Below are 18,428 nucleotides of genomic sequence, written 5' to 3' on the forward strand. Positions count from 1 at the left end.
TTGTGGGGCAGGGGGAGATCTGTGCAGGGGGAAGCATATTACAGAAGCAAGAAACAAAGACAGTTATTCAATTGAGACATGCATTACATCATTTCGTACTTTTCAAGGAAAAACATGTTTTACGACTTGAGTTTATCTGCGTAGTGACCTTGCAGCTGCACAGCTAGAGAAACAGGGTCTTCACAATGCTGGGGAAAGGGAGAGATAAGGCTCACCAGCCACAGAAAAACAGGCAGTTAATTTTTAAAGGACTCCAGCTCTTTCTCTTCCTCAGGGAGAGTTGGGTTTTCTTACATACAACTGAGTTTTTGCTCACACATTCTTTAATTTCTTTTAATTCCTGTTACAACTCTGTCACCCAGACTGAAATGCAGTGGCCCGATCTCAGCTCATCACGACCTTCACCCCCCGGGTTCAAGTGATTCTCCTACCTCAGCCTCCTGAGTAACTGGGATTACAGGCATGTGCCACCATGCCTGGCTAATTTTTGAATTTTTAGTAGAGACGGGGTTTCACCATGTTGGCCAGACTGGTCTCGAACTCCTGACCTCAGGTGATCCACCTGCCTCAACCTCCTGAAGTGCTGGGATTACAGGCATGAGCCACTGCGCCCGGCAACAATAAATGTTCTTGCTTGCAGTTTTATCATGGCCTTGGCAGGTTCAAGTTTGCTATTATGCTGCCTAAAGATGTCAGGAAGCACAGGAAACGTCTTGGCAGTCAGTTACTGGGGGTTTCCAGCATTCCCGTGGAGAGGAGGGACTCGCAGACGGGATGCTGGTGCTTTAGAACACATGTGCTGCAGAAACTCCCTTCTCTGTTCACATTTCACCATCCTGCATCCCCAGGGAGACCCTGCCTGGGTCAGGCAGCCCCACCTGACAAGGACCACCTGGATTAGGCAACGTTTCCCACAAGGCCCACCTCACACAGTCAGCCATGGCCATTTCCTTCCATGCACGCAGCTCAAGCTGGGGCAACTATATGCAGAAACAACCTGTGGCAGCTTCGAAAGAAAGTCTCCTGATATAATTCCAACAAAAGGGAGCATACAGTACTCAGCTCTGCAGGGGTCCTGGAAAGCACAGGAGTGTTTGGAATGGTGGCTTTGGCCGCAGGAGAAGCCACAACAGCCTTCCCTCCGTCCCTCCCACACACAACAGCAGCCTTGCAACACAGTCTGATGACCTTCCCCATCTTCCCTCACATGGGCATCTTCCCTCCTAAAATCTCTGCCCATTTAATCCTATCTTGGCATCTGCTTCTCAGAGTACCTATTTCCTCAGAAGGAGGCTTTGGGGTCTCAGATACCACCATCCCTCCCCAGACACCCATGGCCTGTGTGTAGACGATTCAATGCCATGGGCCACACATGCTGGAGAAGCTGCTGGGAGATCCAGAGAAGAGAGTAACTGATTCTTCCTGGAGGCCTAGAAGGTCAAGAGAGGACAGGAAATGGCGGTGTTGCAGGAGAGCCATGAAGGATAAGTGGGATGGAACCGACATTCCTAAAAAAGAAGTGCAGGGGCCAGGCCCGGCAGCTCACGCCTGTAATCCCAGCACTTTGGGAGGCTGAGGCGGGCAGATCATTTGAGGTCAGGAGTTCGAGACCAGCCTGGCCAACATGGCAAAACCCTGCCTCTACTAAAAATGAAAATAAAAGTGAAAAAAGTAACCTGGCGTGGTGCTGGGTGCCTGTAACCCTAGCTACTGGAGAGTCTCAGGCAGGGGAATCACTTGAACCTGGGAGGCGGAGGGTGCAGTGAGCTGAGATCGTGCCATTGCACTCCACCCTGGGCAACAGAGCAAGACTCCATCTCAAAAAAAAAAAAAAAAAAGGAGGTACAGAGACCCCAGCAGTTCAGCATGGCCAGAGTGTAGACATGCACGGGTGGTGGTCCAAGGTGAGGCTGGACACAGCCCACAGCCCAGTCCACAGTGTGAGGAGCAACATGGGAGACCACAGGTCCCTCCCTCACAGTCCTTAGCCTGGGCAGTGACATAGAGTTCAGTGACAGTCAATGGACAGCCTTTCCCCAACACTAGGATCCCAAAGGGCTTTTGTTATGTGGGGTTTATCTTTCAATATTTGCCCTGTTAGATATTAAAACAGAGAGTTTTTCTTTTTAAGATGAAGCTGGGGCCAGGCGCGGCAGTTCACACCTGTAATCTTAGTACTTTGGGAGGCCAAGGCAGGCGGATCACCTGAGGTCAGGAGTTCGAAACCAGGCTGGCCAACATAGTGAAACCCCCATCCCTACCAGAAATTCAAAAATCAGCCAGGCATAGTGGCACCCACCTATAGTCCCAGCTACTCGGGAGGCTGAGGCAGGAGAATCACTTGAACCTGGGAGGCAGAAGTTGCGGTGAGCCGAGATCACGCCACTGCACTCCAGCCTGGGTGACACAGCGAGACTCCGTCTCAAAAAATAATAATAAAATAAAAGATGAAGCTGGGCTGGGCTCAGTGGCTCACACCTGTAATCCCAACACTTTGGGAAGCTGAGATGGGAGGATCGCTTGAGGCCAGGAGCTCGAGACCAGCATGGACAATACAGTGAGACCTCATCTCTACCAAAATACAAAAAATAAATAGTCAGGCATGGTGGTGGGTGCCTGCCGTCCTAGCTACTCAGGAGGCTGGAGTGGGAGGATCATGTGAGTCCAGGAGATCAAGGCTGCAGTGAGCCACAATCACACCATTGCACTCCAGCCTGTGCGACAGAGCAAGACCTTATCTCAAAAAAAAAAAAATTGTTTTTTAATTAAAAACAGATGAGGCTGGAAGGCCAGCCTGTAATCCTAGCACTTTGGGAGGCCAAGATGGGTGGATCACCTGAGGTCAGGAGTTCGAGACCAGTCTGGCCAACATGGTGGAACCCCCATCTCTACTAAAAATACAAAAATTAGCTGGGCATGGTGGTAGGTGCCTGTAATCCCAGCTACTCCGGAGGCTGAGGCAGGAGAATCCCTTGAACCTAGAAGACGGAGGTTGCAGTGATCACACCACTGTACTCCAGCCTGGGCAACAGAACAAGACTCTGTCTCAAACAAAACAAACAAACAAACAAAAACATGGTGGCTGGGCACGGTGGTTCACGCCTGTAATCTCAGCACTTTGGGAGGCCGAGGCGGGCGGATCATGAGGTCAAGAGATTGAGACCATCCTGACAACATGGTGAAACCCCGTCTCTATTAAAAATATAAAAATTAGCTGGGCATGGTGGTGGGCGCCTGTAGTCCCAGCTATTCAAGAGGCTGAGGCAGGAGAATCGCCTGAACCCAGGAGGCAGAGGTTGCAGTGAGCCGAGATCACGCCACTGTACTCCAGCCTGTCTTTTTGAGACTCCGTCTCAAAAAATAATAATAAAATAAAAGATGAAGCTGGGCTGGGCTCAGAGCAAGACGCCGTCTCAAAAAACAAAACAAACAAACAAAAAAAACATGGCAGAACAGCTCAAATGCTAAGCCAAAGACTGGGGGCTTTATCCTACAGGCAAGAGGGAGCTGTTGAAAGTTTTGAGCAACTGAGTCTGTGACCACATTTGCATTTTTAGAAACATTACCAAGTCAAGATTGAAGGCTAGAGGGCAATTAGGAGGCCTTGCAGTAAGTCATTTGTCTTTTCACGCAGATTTAATGAGGAAGGAGTCAGAATATAATAGTTTTATTAATGGTATTGAATTTTACAACCAAATAATCCCTTTACTATATTGTTTTATTTTCTAACATAAAAGAGCTTCTACCATTAATCCTCTCTTCTGTCTCCTGAAGCCAGGGCTCCACAGGCCTTCCTCTGGGAGACACACCCAGGTGTGCCGCCTTCCCCTGCCAGATCCTCAGGCCTTTCTTACCCAACTCACAACCTCCCTTTCACCCTTAGTCCCATACCCACCATCTCCTGAGAAAACCCCCGCAATGGGCTGCCCGGGCCCCAGGCCCTTCCACCTATCCCACCAGCACACCCTCCCCGTGAGAATGAGTGACCCCAGGCCAGCGTCTTCCCTCAGGAGAGAAGACTGTCTGGATCCCCAAAGGCCTCTCCCTCCAGGGAAGAGGGACTCTCACTCTGGCCTCAGTGGTTACTCCAGAGCCCAAGAAATGCCTGCGCGCTAAAACCAAAGAAGGTGTGAACCAGCAAGTAAGTGGAGAGTGGCCAGTTCTGGGACATCTAGTGGGGGCCCTTCTCTTCCCCATGAGCAGCAGGGACCAGTGTGACCTTGGCATGGGGCTCTTTCTCTTAACTGGCTTCCTCAACGTTCAAGACGCTCGATAAACATATCCCAGAGTCAAAGCAAGTTAAGTCGAAGGTTGTTTATTTGCCTAGAAACGGCTCTGGCAGTTTTCCAATGTCTTCTTTTTGTTGTTTTTCTGGTTTTTGTTGCGATAGGGTCTCGCTGTGTTGCCCAGGCTGGTCTCAAACTCCAGGCCTCAAATGATCCTCTTGCCTCAATCTCCCAAAGTGTTGGGATTACAGGCATGAGTGCCCAGCCCTTAAATGTCTCTGCGTTGGTTTATGTTTATTTGTTTCCTTCCACTCCTGGTGCAAACCTTACATGTTTTTGACAGGGGAAACATATTTTTGGACCTATGCCTCTCCTCGATCTACACTGAGAGTGAAGAGCCCAGTGGGATGTGCACTAGGTCAGGGCTTCCCCCAGCGTCAGCCCCTGTGGCCAGCAGCGTCACCTGGGAACCTGCCAGAAATGCACATTTTTGGCAGGGCATGGTGGCTCACACCTGTAATCCCAGCACTTGGAAGGCCAAGGCAGGAGAATCACTTGAGGCCAAGAGTTCAAGATCAGCCTGGGCAACATAATGAGACACCATTTCTACAAAAACTAAATTAAAAAAAAAAAAAAAATGGGCATTTTCGGCCAGGCGAAGTGGCTCATGCCTGTAATTCCAGCACTTTGGCAGGCCAAGGCGGGTGAATCCTTGAGGTCAGAAGTTCGAAATCAGCTTGGCCAACATGGTGAACCCCTACTAAAAATAAAAAATAAAAATAAATAGCCAGGTGTGGTGGCAGGCGTCTGTAGTCCCAGCTACTTGAGAGACTGAGGCATGAGAATTGCTTGAACCCTGGAGGCAGAGGTTACAGTGAGCCGAGATGGCACCACTGCACTCTAGCTTTGGGTGAAAGAGCAAGACTCCGTCTCAAAAAAAAAAAAAAGAAAGAAAGAAAGGAGCATTTTTTGACCTGTCTGACCTACTAAATCAGAAACTTAGCACCCTATGCTTTAACAAGTCATGGTTAAGGGCTTTAAAAAGGTGATTTGAATGCATGCCTAAGGTGGAGAACTAAGGGGAAGGCCTTTGGGTAAGGTGAGTCTGAAGTGGGGGACCCAAGGCCTAAGGAGGAGGGGAGTGTGAGGCTGAAGGAGCCCCTTACTCTACAGGTTCTCAAGCTCCTCCTGTCAATCCCCCTACCTGGCCCTGGCCCTCCCTCGCTCAACCTTAGTTTCTGCCTGGAATTCTCAGGGCTCCTGGTTCCCAAATTCTGATTTCCCCACTGACCTGACTCCAGATCTCCCTACCCCACTGGGTCTTGTCCCCAGCATCACCCCAACCCCTCACCAGCAGTCCCGAGGCCATGCCAACCCCCATGCTTTTTTTTTTTTTTTTTTTTCCTTTTTTGAGACAAAGTCTCACTCTTGTCGCCCAGGCTAGAGTGCAGTGGCACAATGTCTGCTCACTGCAACCTCCACCTCCTGGGTTCAAGCAATTCTCTTGCCTCGGCCTTCCAAGTAGCTAGGATTACAGGCTACACCACCGCGCCCAGCTAATTTTTGTATTTTTAGTAGAGACGGGTTTCACCATGTTGCCCAGACTGGTCTTGAACTCCTTACCTCAGGTGATCCACCCGACTCCGTCTCCCAAAGTGCTGGGATTACAGGTATGAGCCACCAAGCCAGTCCTACCCCCACGTCAGTATTCTGGGAGACTCCCCAGTTCCCAGCCCCCTGGGCCCTGGCAACCCGCACCCCACCCTTCTCCCTTCAGACCCGACCAAGGAGACCTAAGCTCCAACCCAGGTCCCTGCGCCCCTCCCGGACCCGTCCGGCGGCTCAGGCTTCGGCGCCTTCGGACCCCACAAGCAGCAGCGGCTGGGAGTTCTTGCCCTTGTCGTGCCAGCACACGTCGAAGAAGGGGTACACGGGCCCAGGCAGGCGCTCGTGGAAGGCAAAAAGCGGCACGAGCGCGTCGGCGTCGCTGGCATCGTAGAAGGAGAGGACGCCGTCGCCGAAGCTCAGGTAGAGGCCGATGCGCGTGGGCCGCCGCTCGGGGCTGCGCAGAGCGCGCGGCTCCTTGGCCTCCACGTGAGCCTCCAGGATCTTGCCCTCACGCAGCCCCAGCAGCCACAGGCCCTGCGAGGGCACCGCGTGCAGGCGCCCGCGGCGGGGCCCCTCGGCCGCGATCACGCCCAGCGCCCAGCGCGGCTTGTCGCCCACCTCCACCTCCCAGTAGTGTTCGCCCTCGGAGAGCTGCTGGTGCGCCACCACCGCCACCGCCTTGTCGAACTGGCGCGGGTCCTCCCCCGCCGGCGGCGCCTTCTGCTCCGAGCACTCCACGCGGCGGCCGGAGGAAGACACCACCAGGCTGGGGTGCGCAGAGCTCGGGTCAAAGGTCAGCTCCTCCAGCGCTGCCAGAGAGACCACGATCAGAAAACCCTAGGTTTCTGCCTCGCTGGGGCCTTCTCCCAACCAATTACAGGCCAGCTTTGTCTCCCCTAATCCTCTTGGCATCTCTGTTCACCGGCTTGGGCCACAAGACCACACCTGGCTCAACTTCAGTTTGCTCAGCTGTGAGATGAGGCCATGATTGCTTTTGCTTCCCTCTAGGGTGGCAGGCAGGCCTGCATTTTCTTTCTTTCTCTCTTTTTTTTTTTTTTTTTTTTTTTTTTTTTTTTTTTGAGGCAGGGTCTCACTCTGTGGCCCAGGCTGGAGCACAGTGGTGCAACCTTGGCTCACTGCAACCTCCAACTCCCAGGCTCAAGCAATCCTCTCATCTGCCAAGTAGCTGGTACTACAAGCATGTGCCACTACACCTGGCTAATTTTTTTAAGTTTTTGTAGAGACAAGGGGTCTCACTATGTTGCCCAGGCTGGTCTCGAACTCCTGGGCTCAAGTGATCCTCCCACCTCGGCCTCCCGAAGTTTTGGAATTACAAGCGTAAGCCACCGAACCCGGCCAACAGAACTAAATTGGTACAAGGCATCACCATCTGAGGCCCAGAACAAGGCCCAAGGCCCAAGGTCAAGGAGCCCGATCTTTACATCAGCCTAGACCCAGTCTCTGAGCCTTAGTTTTCTCTCGAATAAAATGAGGCTGTCTGCATTCCCACCTCCACTGAGGCAAGGAAGGGCTGCCCCAGCAATGTGTATGCCCCAGAGCTCTGTAACCTGCATCATCCAGCTCTTGCAGGGAGGAACTGAGCCCTTGGGCCTCCCCAGCCACAGGACACCAGAGTCACTCTCTAACCCAGGCCAGTCCCCAGGGTTCCAGGAGCTCTGCAGAGCCTCAGTCCCCAATTGGCAGGATTTATCATCTCCACTGTCCAGAGAGCGGCAGAGACTGACCAAGGATCACAAGGCAAGTCAGTGGCTCAGACCTAGGCCCCAGCGTTCCATGCCACCAACAACAGCAGCATCTTCGTGTCAGTCACCCACTGCAAACCCCATGCTCTCAAAGGCCCTCCTCCCAACACAGGTTAGAGGACTGCAGGGGGGAACCCCAGAGGCAAAGGGGCATTGGGTACTTCCTTCAGTGGCCTCCCCAGTTGGGACTGGGAGGCCTCTCCAGGGTGGGTAGGGCCTCCCATCAACTGCCCAGTCACACACAAACCTGAGCCAGTCCCTCCCGGTACCTGGCATCAGAGCCCGGAACATCTTCCTCCACACCTGGAATTTGAAGTCATCTGAGATGATTGGCAGCTGGATGTCCAGACGGGCGGGTGGGGGAGACTCTGCCAGGATCTTCTGCAGCCTGGGGGTGGGGAGGGTAAGGGGAGGCATCTGTGAGCAGGGAGGACAAGGGCTGGGGGGATTCCAGGATCTCTCCACATCGCACCCCTGCTTAAAACTCTTCCTTTGGAGTTTTGATTTGGGAAGATGAGAAAATTCTGGAGGTAAGCACTGGTGATGGTTGTACAATGTGAATGTACTTAGCACCACTGAACTTTAAATGCACACTTAAAAATGCTTAAAATGAGCCAGGTAGAGTGTAGTCCCAGCTGCCCAGGGAGGCTGACTCAGGAGGCTCACTGGAGCTCAGAAATTTGAGTCCAGTCTGGGCAACATAGCAAGATCCTGTCTTTAAAAAAAAAAAAAGAAGAAGCTTAAAATTGTCAATTTTATGTTACATATATTTTACCACTGTTTATTGGTCTTTTTTTAATTTTGTTTTGTTTTTTGAGATTGAGTCTGACTCTATCACCCAGGCTGGGGTGTAGTGGCATGATCTTGGCTCACTGCAGCCTCTGCCTCCCGAGTTCAAGCAATTCTCCTGCCTCAGCCACCCAAGTAGCTGGGATTATAGGTGTCTGCCACCATGTCTGGCTAATTTTTGTGTTTTTAGTAGAGAGGAGGTTTTGCCCCGTTGGCCAGGCTGGTCTCGAACTCCTGACCTCAGATGATCCACCCGCCTCAGCCTCCCAAAGTGCTTGGATGACAGGCGTGAGCCACCATACCCAGCCCAACTACATTTTTTTTCATCCTTCTTTTGGGATAAGGTCCAAGCTTCTCAGCTTTGCCAGTATACACACACCTACTACCCCAGTTCCTCTTCCCTCCCACTCGCCAGCCCTCTAGCTGGCTGTCCCCTCTCCCAGCAATGCCCTTCTCCCAGCAATGCCCTTCTCCCCACAATGCCCTTCTCCCTGCAATGCCCTTCTTCTTCCAGCAATACCATTCTCCCCACAATGTCCTTCTCCCAGCAATGCCCTTCTCCCAGCAATGCCCTTCTCCCCGCAATGCCCTTCTCCCTGCAATGCCCTTCTTCTTCCAGCAATACCCTTCTCCCCTCAATGCCCTTCTCCCAGCAATGCCCTTCTCCCCACAATGCCCTTATCCCAGCAATGCCCTTCTCCCAGCAATGCCCTTCTCCCCACAATGCATTTCTCCTCCCAGCAATGCCCTTCTCCCCACAATGCCCTTCTCCCAGCAATGCTCTTCTCCTCACAATGCCCCTCTTCTCCCAGCAGTGTTCTTCTTCCAGCAATACCCTTCTCCCCACGATGCCCTTCTCCCAGCAATGCCCTTCTCCCAGCAATACCCTTCTCCCCGCAATGCCCTTCTCCCCATAATGCCCTTCTCCCAGCAATGCCCTTCTCCTCACAATGCCCTTCTTCTTCCAGTAATGTTCTTCTTCCAGCAATACCCTTCTCCCTGCAATGCCCTTCTCCCAGCAACGCCCTTCCCCCCGCAATGCCCTTCTTCTTCCAACGCCCTTCTCCCCGCAATGCCCTTCTCCCCACATTGCCCTTCTCCCCACAATGCCCTTCTCCCTGCAATGCCCTTCTTCTTCCAGCAATACCATTCTCCCCACAATGTCCTTCTCCCAGCAATGCCCTTCTTCTCCCAGTAATGCCCTTCTCCCAGCAAAGCCCTTCTCCCAGCAATGCCCTTCTCCTCGCAATGCCCTTCTCCCCATAATGCCCTCCTCCCAGCAATGCCCTTCTCCCAGCAATGCCCTTCTCCTCACAATGCCCTTCTTCTTCCAGCAATGTCCTTCTCCCAGCAATGCCCTTCTTCTCCCAGCAATGCCCTTCTCCCCGCAATGCCCTTCTCCTCGCAATGCCCTTCTTCTACCAGCACTTTGCCTAGCCAACTCCTGTTCATCCCTCCAGGGCCCATCTCAAACATTCACTCCATGCCTGGCCACCCCTTTCCCTCCACAGCCCCACTGAGCACACAGTGATGCCTTTGTCCCCACCCACATGTGTCTCATGGCACCAGTCTAGGAGGTCCCTGAGCAAAAGGATCCGTCCAGATCATTTCTGTCTATAACCATGTGTTCAGGCAGGGGTGGGGCAGCAGACTGAATTGCAGGTGTGCAGGCACAGTAGTGAGTGGAGAGTGAGCCGGCTGGTGTCCCTAGAAGACTGGGACAAGTCGGGCAAAGGGGCAGGGCCAGGTTGCTCTCACCTGCTGGTCACCAGGCAGTATTTCTGGAGAGAGAGAAAAAGAGAATGGTGGTGAAGCCGATGTTGGGGACACTGGAGACTTTTGAGGATGGGGTAGACAACTAGGAATGCTAAGTGCAAGGTCAGGAAGAATCAGAAAAGCTCAAAGAGGCCAGATGAGGTGGCTCATGCCTGCAATCTCAACATTTTGGGAGGCCAAGGCAGATGGATTGCTTGAGGCCAGGAGTTCGAGACCAGCCTGGCCAACATGGTGAAACTCATCTCTACCAAAATTACAAAAAAATTAGCTGGGCGTGGTGGCAGGCACCTGTAATCCCAGCTACTTGGGAGGCTGAACCAGGAAAATCACTTGAACCTGGGAAGAGGAGGTTGCAGTGAGCCGAGATCACACCACTGCACTCCAGCCTGGGCAACAGAGCAAAGTCCTGTCTCAAAAAAAAAAAACAAAAAAGCCAAAAGAGACCTAGAACTCAAGGCCACCCCTAACCCTTCACTTTTATGTGGATTACAAAAAGGTATCTTCGCCTCCAAGCAACTCTGATTCCACCTGATAGAAAACTGTCCTAATAGGCCGGGTGCAGTGGCTCACACCTGTAATCCCAGCACTTTTGGAGGCCAAGGCAGGCAGATTGCTTGAGTCCAGGCATTTGAGACCAGTCTGGGCAACATAGTGAGACCCTATCTCTACTAAAAATACAAATATTAGCCAGGCATGGTGGTAAGTGCCTATAGTCCCAGCTATGGGAGGCTGAGATTGGAGGACTGCCTGAGCCTACAAAGTCAAGGCTTCAGTGAGCTATGGTCATGCCACTGCACTCCAGTCTGGATGACAGAGTGAGACCCTGCCTTAAAAAAAAAAAAAAAAAAAAAAGTGTCCTAATAAATATATAAACCGACAAGGTCTGTGATATGAATAGTACTCACTTAATACAATGTCCTTATGCAGTGCTCAGCCTAAACAACCATACAGCAGCCCTGAGGCCTGCCCCTCCCGGACATGTGACGCTGGCTCATCCCTGCCCCTCTCTGGGCCTATCTGACAATGGGATGAGGTCTCTGGGGCCTGAGCAGTGAGGGGGCTGAGGCAGGGAGGGGACGGGGGGGTCACCCAGTGCTCACCATTAGGAACTCAGTCTGCGGCTTGTCGGCCACCTCCTCCAGCACCTTCTCCATCTGCCGCAGCTGCTCCAGGTAAGAGTTCAGGCTCCCCAGCTCCCGGCGCAAGGCGACCCCTGCCTCACCCCGCACACGCTCTGCCTCACGGTCCAAGGAGCCCTCCAGTGCAGCCAGGAACACCCGCATCTTGCCCAGCTGCTCCCCCACGGCCCCCCGGAACTGACGCACTGTCTCCTGCGGGTATGGGGCAGTGATTGACGGAATAAAGGCTCTTGGCTGGAGACCCCTAGCCGGGCCCCCAGCCCCCGAGACATGGCCCTTTGAAGTCCTCACCTCCACTTCCACCAGCTGATGCTCCAGCACAGCTACACTCTTCTCCTTGCGCATGCATGCCTCCTGCAGCTGCAGTTTCTGCTGTGGCAGCTGCGTCTGGGGGACAAGGCATGGAGAAGTGATGTGGATGCCACTCACCCCAAACCCACACCTCCCAACCTAAACCTGCCCTCTGTGGCTCAACCTCAATGCCACTTCCTCCTCCAGCCATCTTCCCATCCCCAAACCCACTTACATGCCTACCAGCCCCAGCCGTTGCTACTCCTGAGGTCCGAATGCTTCCCCTGCCCCTTGCCTATTTTGGTGCGGTTTTTTTATTTATTTATTTTGATGTTTTGTTTTGAGACAGGGTCTCGCTCTGGAGTGACCCTGGAGTGCAGTGTCATGATCACAGCTAACTACAGCCCCAACCTCCCAGGCTTAATTGACCCTCTCACCTCAGTCTCCCAAGTCCCAAGTAGCTGGAACTATAGGCACACACCACCATGCCCAGCAAATTTTTTGATTTTTTTTTTTTTTTTGAGATGGGGTCTCACTCTGTCGCCCAGGCTGCAATGCAGTGGCACAATCTCGGCTCACTGCAACCTCTGCCTCCTGGGTTCAAGTGATTCTCCTACCTCAGCCTCCCAAGTAGCTGGTACTAATTTTGGTGCACCACCAGGCCTGGCTTAATTGTGATATCTTTAATAGAGACAGGATTTCACCATGTTGGCCAGGCTGCTCTCAAACTTCTGACCTCAGGTGATCCACCCACCTCAGCCTCCCAAAGTGCTGGAATTATAGACATGAGCCACCACGCCTGGCCATGATTTTTTAAAATGTTTTTGTAGAGACAATCTCACTATATTGCCCAGGCTAGTCTCCAACTCCTGGCCTCAAGCAATCCTCCCACCTCAGCCTCCCAGCATGCTGGGATTACAGGTGTGAACCACCACACCCCCAGCCCCTTGTCTGTTTTGTTGACCCCTCCCTGGCCTTGCCTTCCCTGATCCCCTCTGCTCAGCAGTCGGCCCCATAGCACAGGTCTTTGTGAGGATGGCAAACGCCAAAGTGGTTTGGTCTCTCCCACCAGACAGGCAGGCACAGAGCTTGGCACACAACAGACCTCAGGGGGTACGTGAAGGATATATGAAAGAAGAAAGGCAAACTCCCCCTACGCCTGGGCTTCCTCTCTTACCTAAAAGCAGAACATCAGCCTCAGTCAGACTGTCAGCCTAACCCCCACGTCAGCCAACCTGTACATGCACGGGCTTGGAGTTGGGGGCACGGAATTTAATTAAAATGTCCCCTGCTGGCCGGGTGTGGTGGCTCACGCCTGTAATCCCGGCACTTTGGGAGGCCGAGGTGGGTGGATCACAAGGTCATGAGTTCGAGGTCAGCCAGGCCAAGATGGTGAAACCCCATCTCTACTAAAAATACAAAAATTAGCCGGGCGCAGTGGCAGGTGCCTGTAATCCCAGCTACTCGGAAGGCTGAGGCAGGAGAATGGTTTGAACTAGGGAGGCAGAGGTTGCAGTGAGCCAAGAATGTGCCACTGCACTCCAGCCTGGGAGACAGAGCAAGACTCCGTTTAAAAAAAAAAAAAAAAATCCCCTGCATAGACGAACCAAACACTCCGTGGTCTAGATCTCACCCAAGACCTCAAATACAAATATGCAAATATAGGAGAGCTCCCAATACTCCTGCCAAAGAAAATTTTTTTTTTTTTTTTTTTTTTTTTTTTTTGAGACAGGATTGCCTAGGCTGGAGTGCAGTGGCACAATCACAGCTCTGCATCCTCGAACTCCTAGGCTCAAGCAATCCTTTTGCTTCAGCCTCCTGAATAGTTGGCACTACAAGCATGAGCAACCATGCCAGGCTACAAAGCCACTTCTTTGCTGGAAGGTGCCTGGCCATGGAATGAGTTCCACTCCTGCCTCCATGACTTCCAACCTGTTTCCTCCTCTGCAGATTGGGAACAGCAATCCCCACCTCCACAATTTGGTGCCCCCACTTTCACAGGGGAAACTAGGGGACCCTCTAGGTGGTGTTTGCAGAGTCCCCTTCCGGCAGGAGCCACAGGGTTGAATATGAGCTGCCAGATCAGTCTCCTCCCGGGTTCATCCCCGGGGGCGGCGGCTCCACCTGCTGCAGGAAAGGTAGGACCTGATGGCTCCAGGCCCTCCCAGGCTCAGAGGCTCAGGGCTCAGCCATAGGAAGGAAGCGAGAGGCCATCCTGAAGGTGCTGGAGAACCTGACCCCGGAGGAGCTCAAGAAGTTCAAGATGGGCCGGGCGGGGTGGCTCATGCCTGTAATTCCAGCAGTTTGGGAGGCGAGGCGAAGGCGGGCGGATCACGAGGTCAGGAGATCCAGACCATCCTAGCTAACACGGTGAAACCCCCTCTCTACTAAAAATACAAAAAAAAATTAGCCGGGCGTGGTGGCGGGCGCCTGTAGTCCCAGCTACTCGGGAGGATGAGGCAGGAGAATGGCGTGAACACCGGAGGCGGCGGAGCTTGCAGTGAGCGGAGATCGCGCCACTGCACTCCAGCCTGGGCTACAGAGCAAGAGTCAGTCTCAAAAAAAAAAAAAGAAAAAAGAAAGAAAATAAAAGAAAAATTCAAGATGAAACTGGGGACTGTGCCACTGCGCGAGGGCTTTGAGCGTGTCCCGCGGGGCGCACTCGGGCAGCTAGACATCGTGGACCTCACCGACCAGCTGGTCGCCTCCTACTACGAGGACTACGCAGTCGAGTTCGTCGTGGCCGTGCTGCTCGACATGGGCATGCTGGAGGAGGCGGCACAGCTGCCGCGGGCCGCGCGAGGGCCACTCTGAGCTGGTACGTGATCTAGGGACCCAACCCCGCTTCCTCGCCAAGGACCCAGGCGTCGGGTCCCGCCCAGAGCCTTCCTGTTCCCCTCCTCCTTCAGGGTCCCTCCTGGGGTCTTCCCTCAGACCTCCGGCCAGCCCCTCCCGGCGGCGAAGGGCTGGGCTGCAGCGAACCCCGGTGGGCTGCATCTCGCCCCACTGCCCCCTTCCAGGCTCCTGGGCTGCCTGGGCCCTGTTCCGTTTCATGGGTTCCGTGCTCTCTTCGCAGATAAAGACGGGCAAGGTTGGGCGAGGTTGGAATGCGCTCAAAGCCCTCGCGCAGTCGCACAGTCCCCAGCTTCATCTTGAATTTCTTTCTTTTCTTTCTTAAGCACAGGTGTGCTGGGATGGGAGGGCTCCCGGGAGGAGGCTCCTGCCCTGAGCTAGGAGACCACCAGCTAGGCCTGGGCTGAACCGGGCCAGGCAGGAGCTGGCGGGTCCTTGGGAAGCCCGGGGGCCTCGAATACCAACGAAAGGACGGTAGTCTACCCCCTCTAGGAGGCAGGCCAAGGGAAGGAGTAGTGCAACGCCTGTGAAGCCAGCCCCGCGCGCGCACCAGTAGCTTAAGACGACGGCAGTGTCTCCACCTCGGGGACCAAGGACGCCTCCGTGCCTCCAGACCCCGCCTCCTCCAGCCCCTGCACCTGTCATTTCTTCTTCCACTGCCCAATAAATATTCATGACAGACTTTCCTGGGGCTGCGCGGACACGTGCCCGCCGGTAGCTACACGCGTGTGCTTTTGCCACACGTATAGCACGCACTAGCCAGTGTGCGTGGGTCTCTATTTGCCTCTGTCTGGGTGTCTGCTGAGTACCTCGGGACGCACACAACCACGTGTGGGCTCCCAAGGCGTTCGGGACTTCCAGCTCCACCCAGAAAAACATCCTGGACCGGGCTCTCGGTGCCACCCTGGGTCCGCGCACGCAAGTGCAGATCCCGGTTGCCTGGCCCTTCCAGTCTCCCTTTTGGTGAGGCCCCGCCTGGGGACCGTGAGGCCAGCCAAAGTTCCGAAGTTTCAGGGGTGCGTGGGCCTCCGCTGAGCACCACAGGACAGCCCTGGCCCGGCCGCCTGGCTCGGCCCGGAACGCCGCGCCTCCATTCCAAAGTGGGCCAGCGCCGCGCAGGGAGCCTGCCCGACCGGCCCACCTGGTGAAGGAATGAGCGCGTGGGCCGTAGGGGCTGGTCAGTCGCTGCTCCGCCTGGTTCCGGCCCGCCCATCAGACCAGCCCTGGGGCTCCGCCCTCCCATCTCCAGGTCCCTCTAGAGGCTAAGGCCGGGAACCTAGGTTTGCTCAGCCCCCTTCTCGCCAGTCTCCGTCCCTGCGCGGCTTTCCTCTGTCAGCCCCGCCTTCAGCTCCTCAGACACTCTTTCCTGGCTGCTTCGCCCCGCCCCCGACCCCGGCAACTCCAGGTCCTCTTTAGAGACTCAGAATCCAAATCAGTACAGCGACCTCCCCAGCGGCCAGCCCCCGCGCCGCCGAACAACCCCTCCGACCCCGATGCGCTCGGATCCCGCACCTTGAGGCGTGCGTGGGCCTCGGCGGCGGGCAGCAGGCGATGACCGCGGTGCGAGCCGAGTGAGGCGCACACTCCGCACACCAGCGCGCGGTCCTGCTCACAGTAGATGCTCAGCGGGTCCAGGTGCTCCTCGCAGTGGCCCTGCGGCACCTGGGCCAGCCCCTCCACCAGGCGCGCCAGCTGCAGGTTGGTGCTGAGTGCCTGCGGCCGCGTGGGGGCCTGACAGCAGGGGCAGAGAACGGTGCCATCCGCCGCCGGTTCCCCGGCCACGCGGCCCAGGCAGGCGCGACAGAAACTGTGGCCGCACTCGGCTGTCACGGGCGCGTCGAACAGCTGCAGGCACAGCGGGCAGGACAGCTCCTGGTGCAGGAGGCCGGGCGCAGCCGACATGGCGGGCCTGGGTGGAGGAGGAGTCGGTTAGGGGGACCCACGGCGCCGTGCTCCCGGCCCAGCCCTGGCCCAGGCCGGGCCCGCCGCGCCGCAGGGAGAAGCCGCAGCCTGTAAAGACCTCCCATCCTACACTGGATGGGGCTCTGACGGCCAAAGGGGAAGAGGAACTCGGTCTCAGGCCCAAAAGTAGCCTCCACTGCAATTCTCAGCTCCAGCTCCAAAAATATGCTCTATCGGTCAACCGCAGTTCCTGAACACAAGCCCAGGTCCTAGCCCACTGTCCTTGCCCTCGCCTTAGCCCCAGGCTTCAGCCTCTGACCTCAGCCCTGGCCCCAAATTCTCCAGAGCCCCCACTTCGAGACTCCCCTCCCCCACTTTACCAAGATCTCCAGCCCTCCCCTCCCCCTCTTCCAGCCCACGGGACTCACAGGTCTGGTTGGAGATCTTAGGCTGAAAGACACTGGAAGGAGGACCGGTAAGGGTCGAGCCTAGCTGGACTGGGGTCAGGGCTGTGTCCAAAGATCTGAGACAAGCAGCAGGCTCCAAGCAAGGACAGGGACTCACAGGGGAAGCTGGCAGTGGACACCACGCGTGATGGGCACACAGTGCTCAGTGGAAGACCCTCCCAGACTGAGCCATGGCTCCAGGACTATATTTAGCTGCCCTGCCCAATCCCTCCCATCACTTCCGGAAACCGTTCTAAAAGTGAGAGCTGAGTAGTCCCCGTGCACGCATCACATGCCAGGGCCACCTGTCTTGGCCCATCCACTGTTCCCTCCCCAGCCAGCCTGTAGCCAGAGCTCAGAGCCAGCGGGGAGACAGGACCTTTCTCACCACAGAAAAGACAGAAAATTGAGGGGGGATCTCCCCTTTCTCCCCCAACTCCCACCTCCACACTCTCCAGCTCCTTCCTCCTTGCTGGCAGCCGCTCCCCAGCCTGTTGCCCATTCATTCCCCAAGTTTATGGCTGACCAAGGTCACCCTGGCAGGATTATCCCACCTGCAGGAGGGCAGGACCTCACCCCACTCTGAAATGTTTTCTTCCTCCAGAGCTGAGGGGAGGGTCTTCTCCAAGTTGGTCTCTCTAGTACACCCAGGACAAGCCTTGGGGCAAAGTAGGCCTCTCTAAATGCTTGGAGAATTAATGACAGAGAGAGATTGAATAAATGAATGAACTGAATCCAGAGCCTGCAGCCCAGAACTCAATTCTGCCCTGGTTCCTGTATGTGTATCTTTCAAATCTCAGCTGAAATTTCATTTAAGTGGCACTGGGATAACTGGCTAGACATATGCAAGAGAATGAAAGTGGACCCCTGCCTTTCACCATATAAAAAAATTAACTCAAGATGGGTTAAAGACTTAAATGTAAGACTTCAAACCATAAAAACTGTAGAAGAAACCCCAGGAGAAATACCATTCTGGATATCAGCCTTGGTAAACTATTCGTGACTAAGTCCTCAAAAGCAACAAAAACAAAAATTGTTAAGTGGGGCCTCATTAAACTAAAGAGCTTCTTCACAGCAAAAGCAAAAGCAACTATCAACAAACAGACAACTGAAGAATGGAAGAAAATATTCACAAACTATGCATCCAACAAAGATCTACCATCCAGATTATATAAGGAAACTAAACATTTCAACAAGCAGAAAACAACTCCATTAAAAAGTTGGCAAGGGCCAGGTGCGGTGGCTCACACCTGTAATCCCAGCATTTTGGGAGGTCCAGGCGGGTGGAACACTTGAGGTCAGGAGTTTGAGACCAGTCTGGCCAACGTGGTGAAAGCTCGTCTCAGAAAAATACAAAACTGGCCGGGCGCGGTGGCTCAAGCCTGTAATCCCAGCACTTTGGGAGGCCGAGATGGGTGGATCACGAGGTCAGGAGATCGAGACCATCCTGGCTAACACAGTGAAATCCCTTCTCTACTAAAAAATACAAAAAACTAGCCGGGTGTAGTGGCGGGTGCCTGCAGTCCCAGCTACTCGGGAGGCTGAGGCAGGAGAATGGCATAAACCCGGGAGGCGGAACTTGCAGTGAGCCGAGATCGCGTCACTGCACTCCAGCCTGGGCGACAGAGAGAGACT

The 18,428-nt window shown here is 54.5% G+C and overlaps 2 protein-coding genes across 2 annotated transcripts in view; one reads left to right on the forward strand and one right to left on the reverse strand.

Moving 5' to 3' along the window:
• VKORC1 (vitamin K epoxide reductase complex subunit 1) overlaps positions 1 to 18,428 on the forward strand; it is a 502,856-nt gene that overhangs the window by 353,510 nt on the left and 130,918 nt on the right. The gene's annotated exons all lie outside the window — the stretch shown is intronic.
• On the reverse strand, positions 4,514 to 17,052 carry TRIM72 (tripartite motif containing 72). The gene is made up of 7 exons (XM_050773506.1): positions 16,776 to 17,052; positions 15,958 to 16,354; positions 11,593 to 11,688; positions 11,263 to 11,493; positions 10,145 to 10,167; positions 7,867 to 7,985; positions 4,514 to 6,643 (listed from the first exon to the last, which is right to left on the reverse strand). Exons 2-7 carry the CDS (start codon positions 16,345 to 16,347, stop codon positions 6,069 to 6,071), a joined length of 1,434 nt encoding a protein of 477 aa, XP_050629463.1. The 5' UTR covers positions 16,348 to 16,354; positions 16,776 to 17,052; the 3' UTR covers positions 4,514 to 6,068.

Source organism: Macaca thibetana, chromosome 20 (genome assembly GCF_024542745.1).
Source record: "Macaca thibetana thibetana isolate TM-01 chromosome 20, ASM2454274v1, whole genome shotgun sequence".
Lineage (NCBI taxonomy): Eukaryota > Metazoa > Chordata > Mammalia > Primates > Cercopithecidae > Macaca > Macaca thibetana.

What these genes read in the sequence shown, in the direction of transcription:
- TRIM72 (XM_050773506.1), bottom strand. Translation starts at nt 16,347, where the DNA reads ATGTCGGCTGCGCCCGGCCTCCTGCACCAGGAGCTGTCCTGCCCGCTG. An exon ending in ATCAGCTGGTGGAAGTGGAG is followed by an intron (nt 11,494 to 11,592) that starts GTGAGGACTTCA and finishes CCATACCCGCAG; the next exon opens with GAGACAGTGCGTCAGTTCCG. An exon ending in CGCAGACTGAGTTCCTAATG is followed by an intron (nt 10,168 to 11,262) that starts GTGAGCACTGGG and finishes CTCTCTCTCCAG; the next exon opens with AAATACTGCCTGGTGACCAG.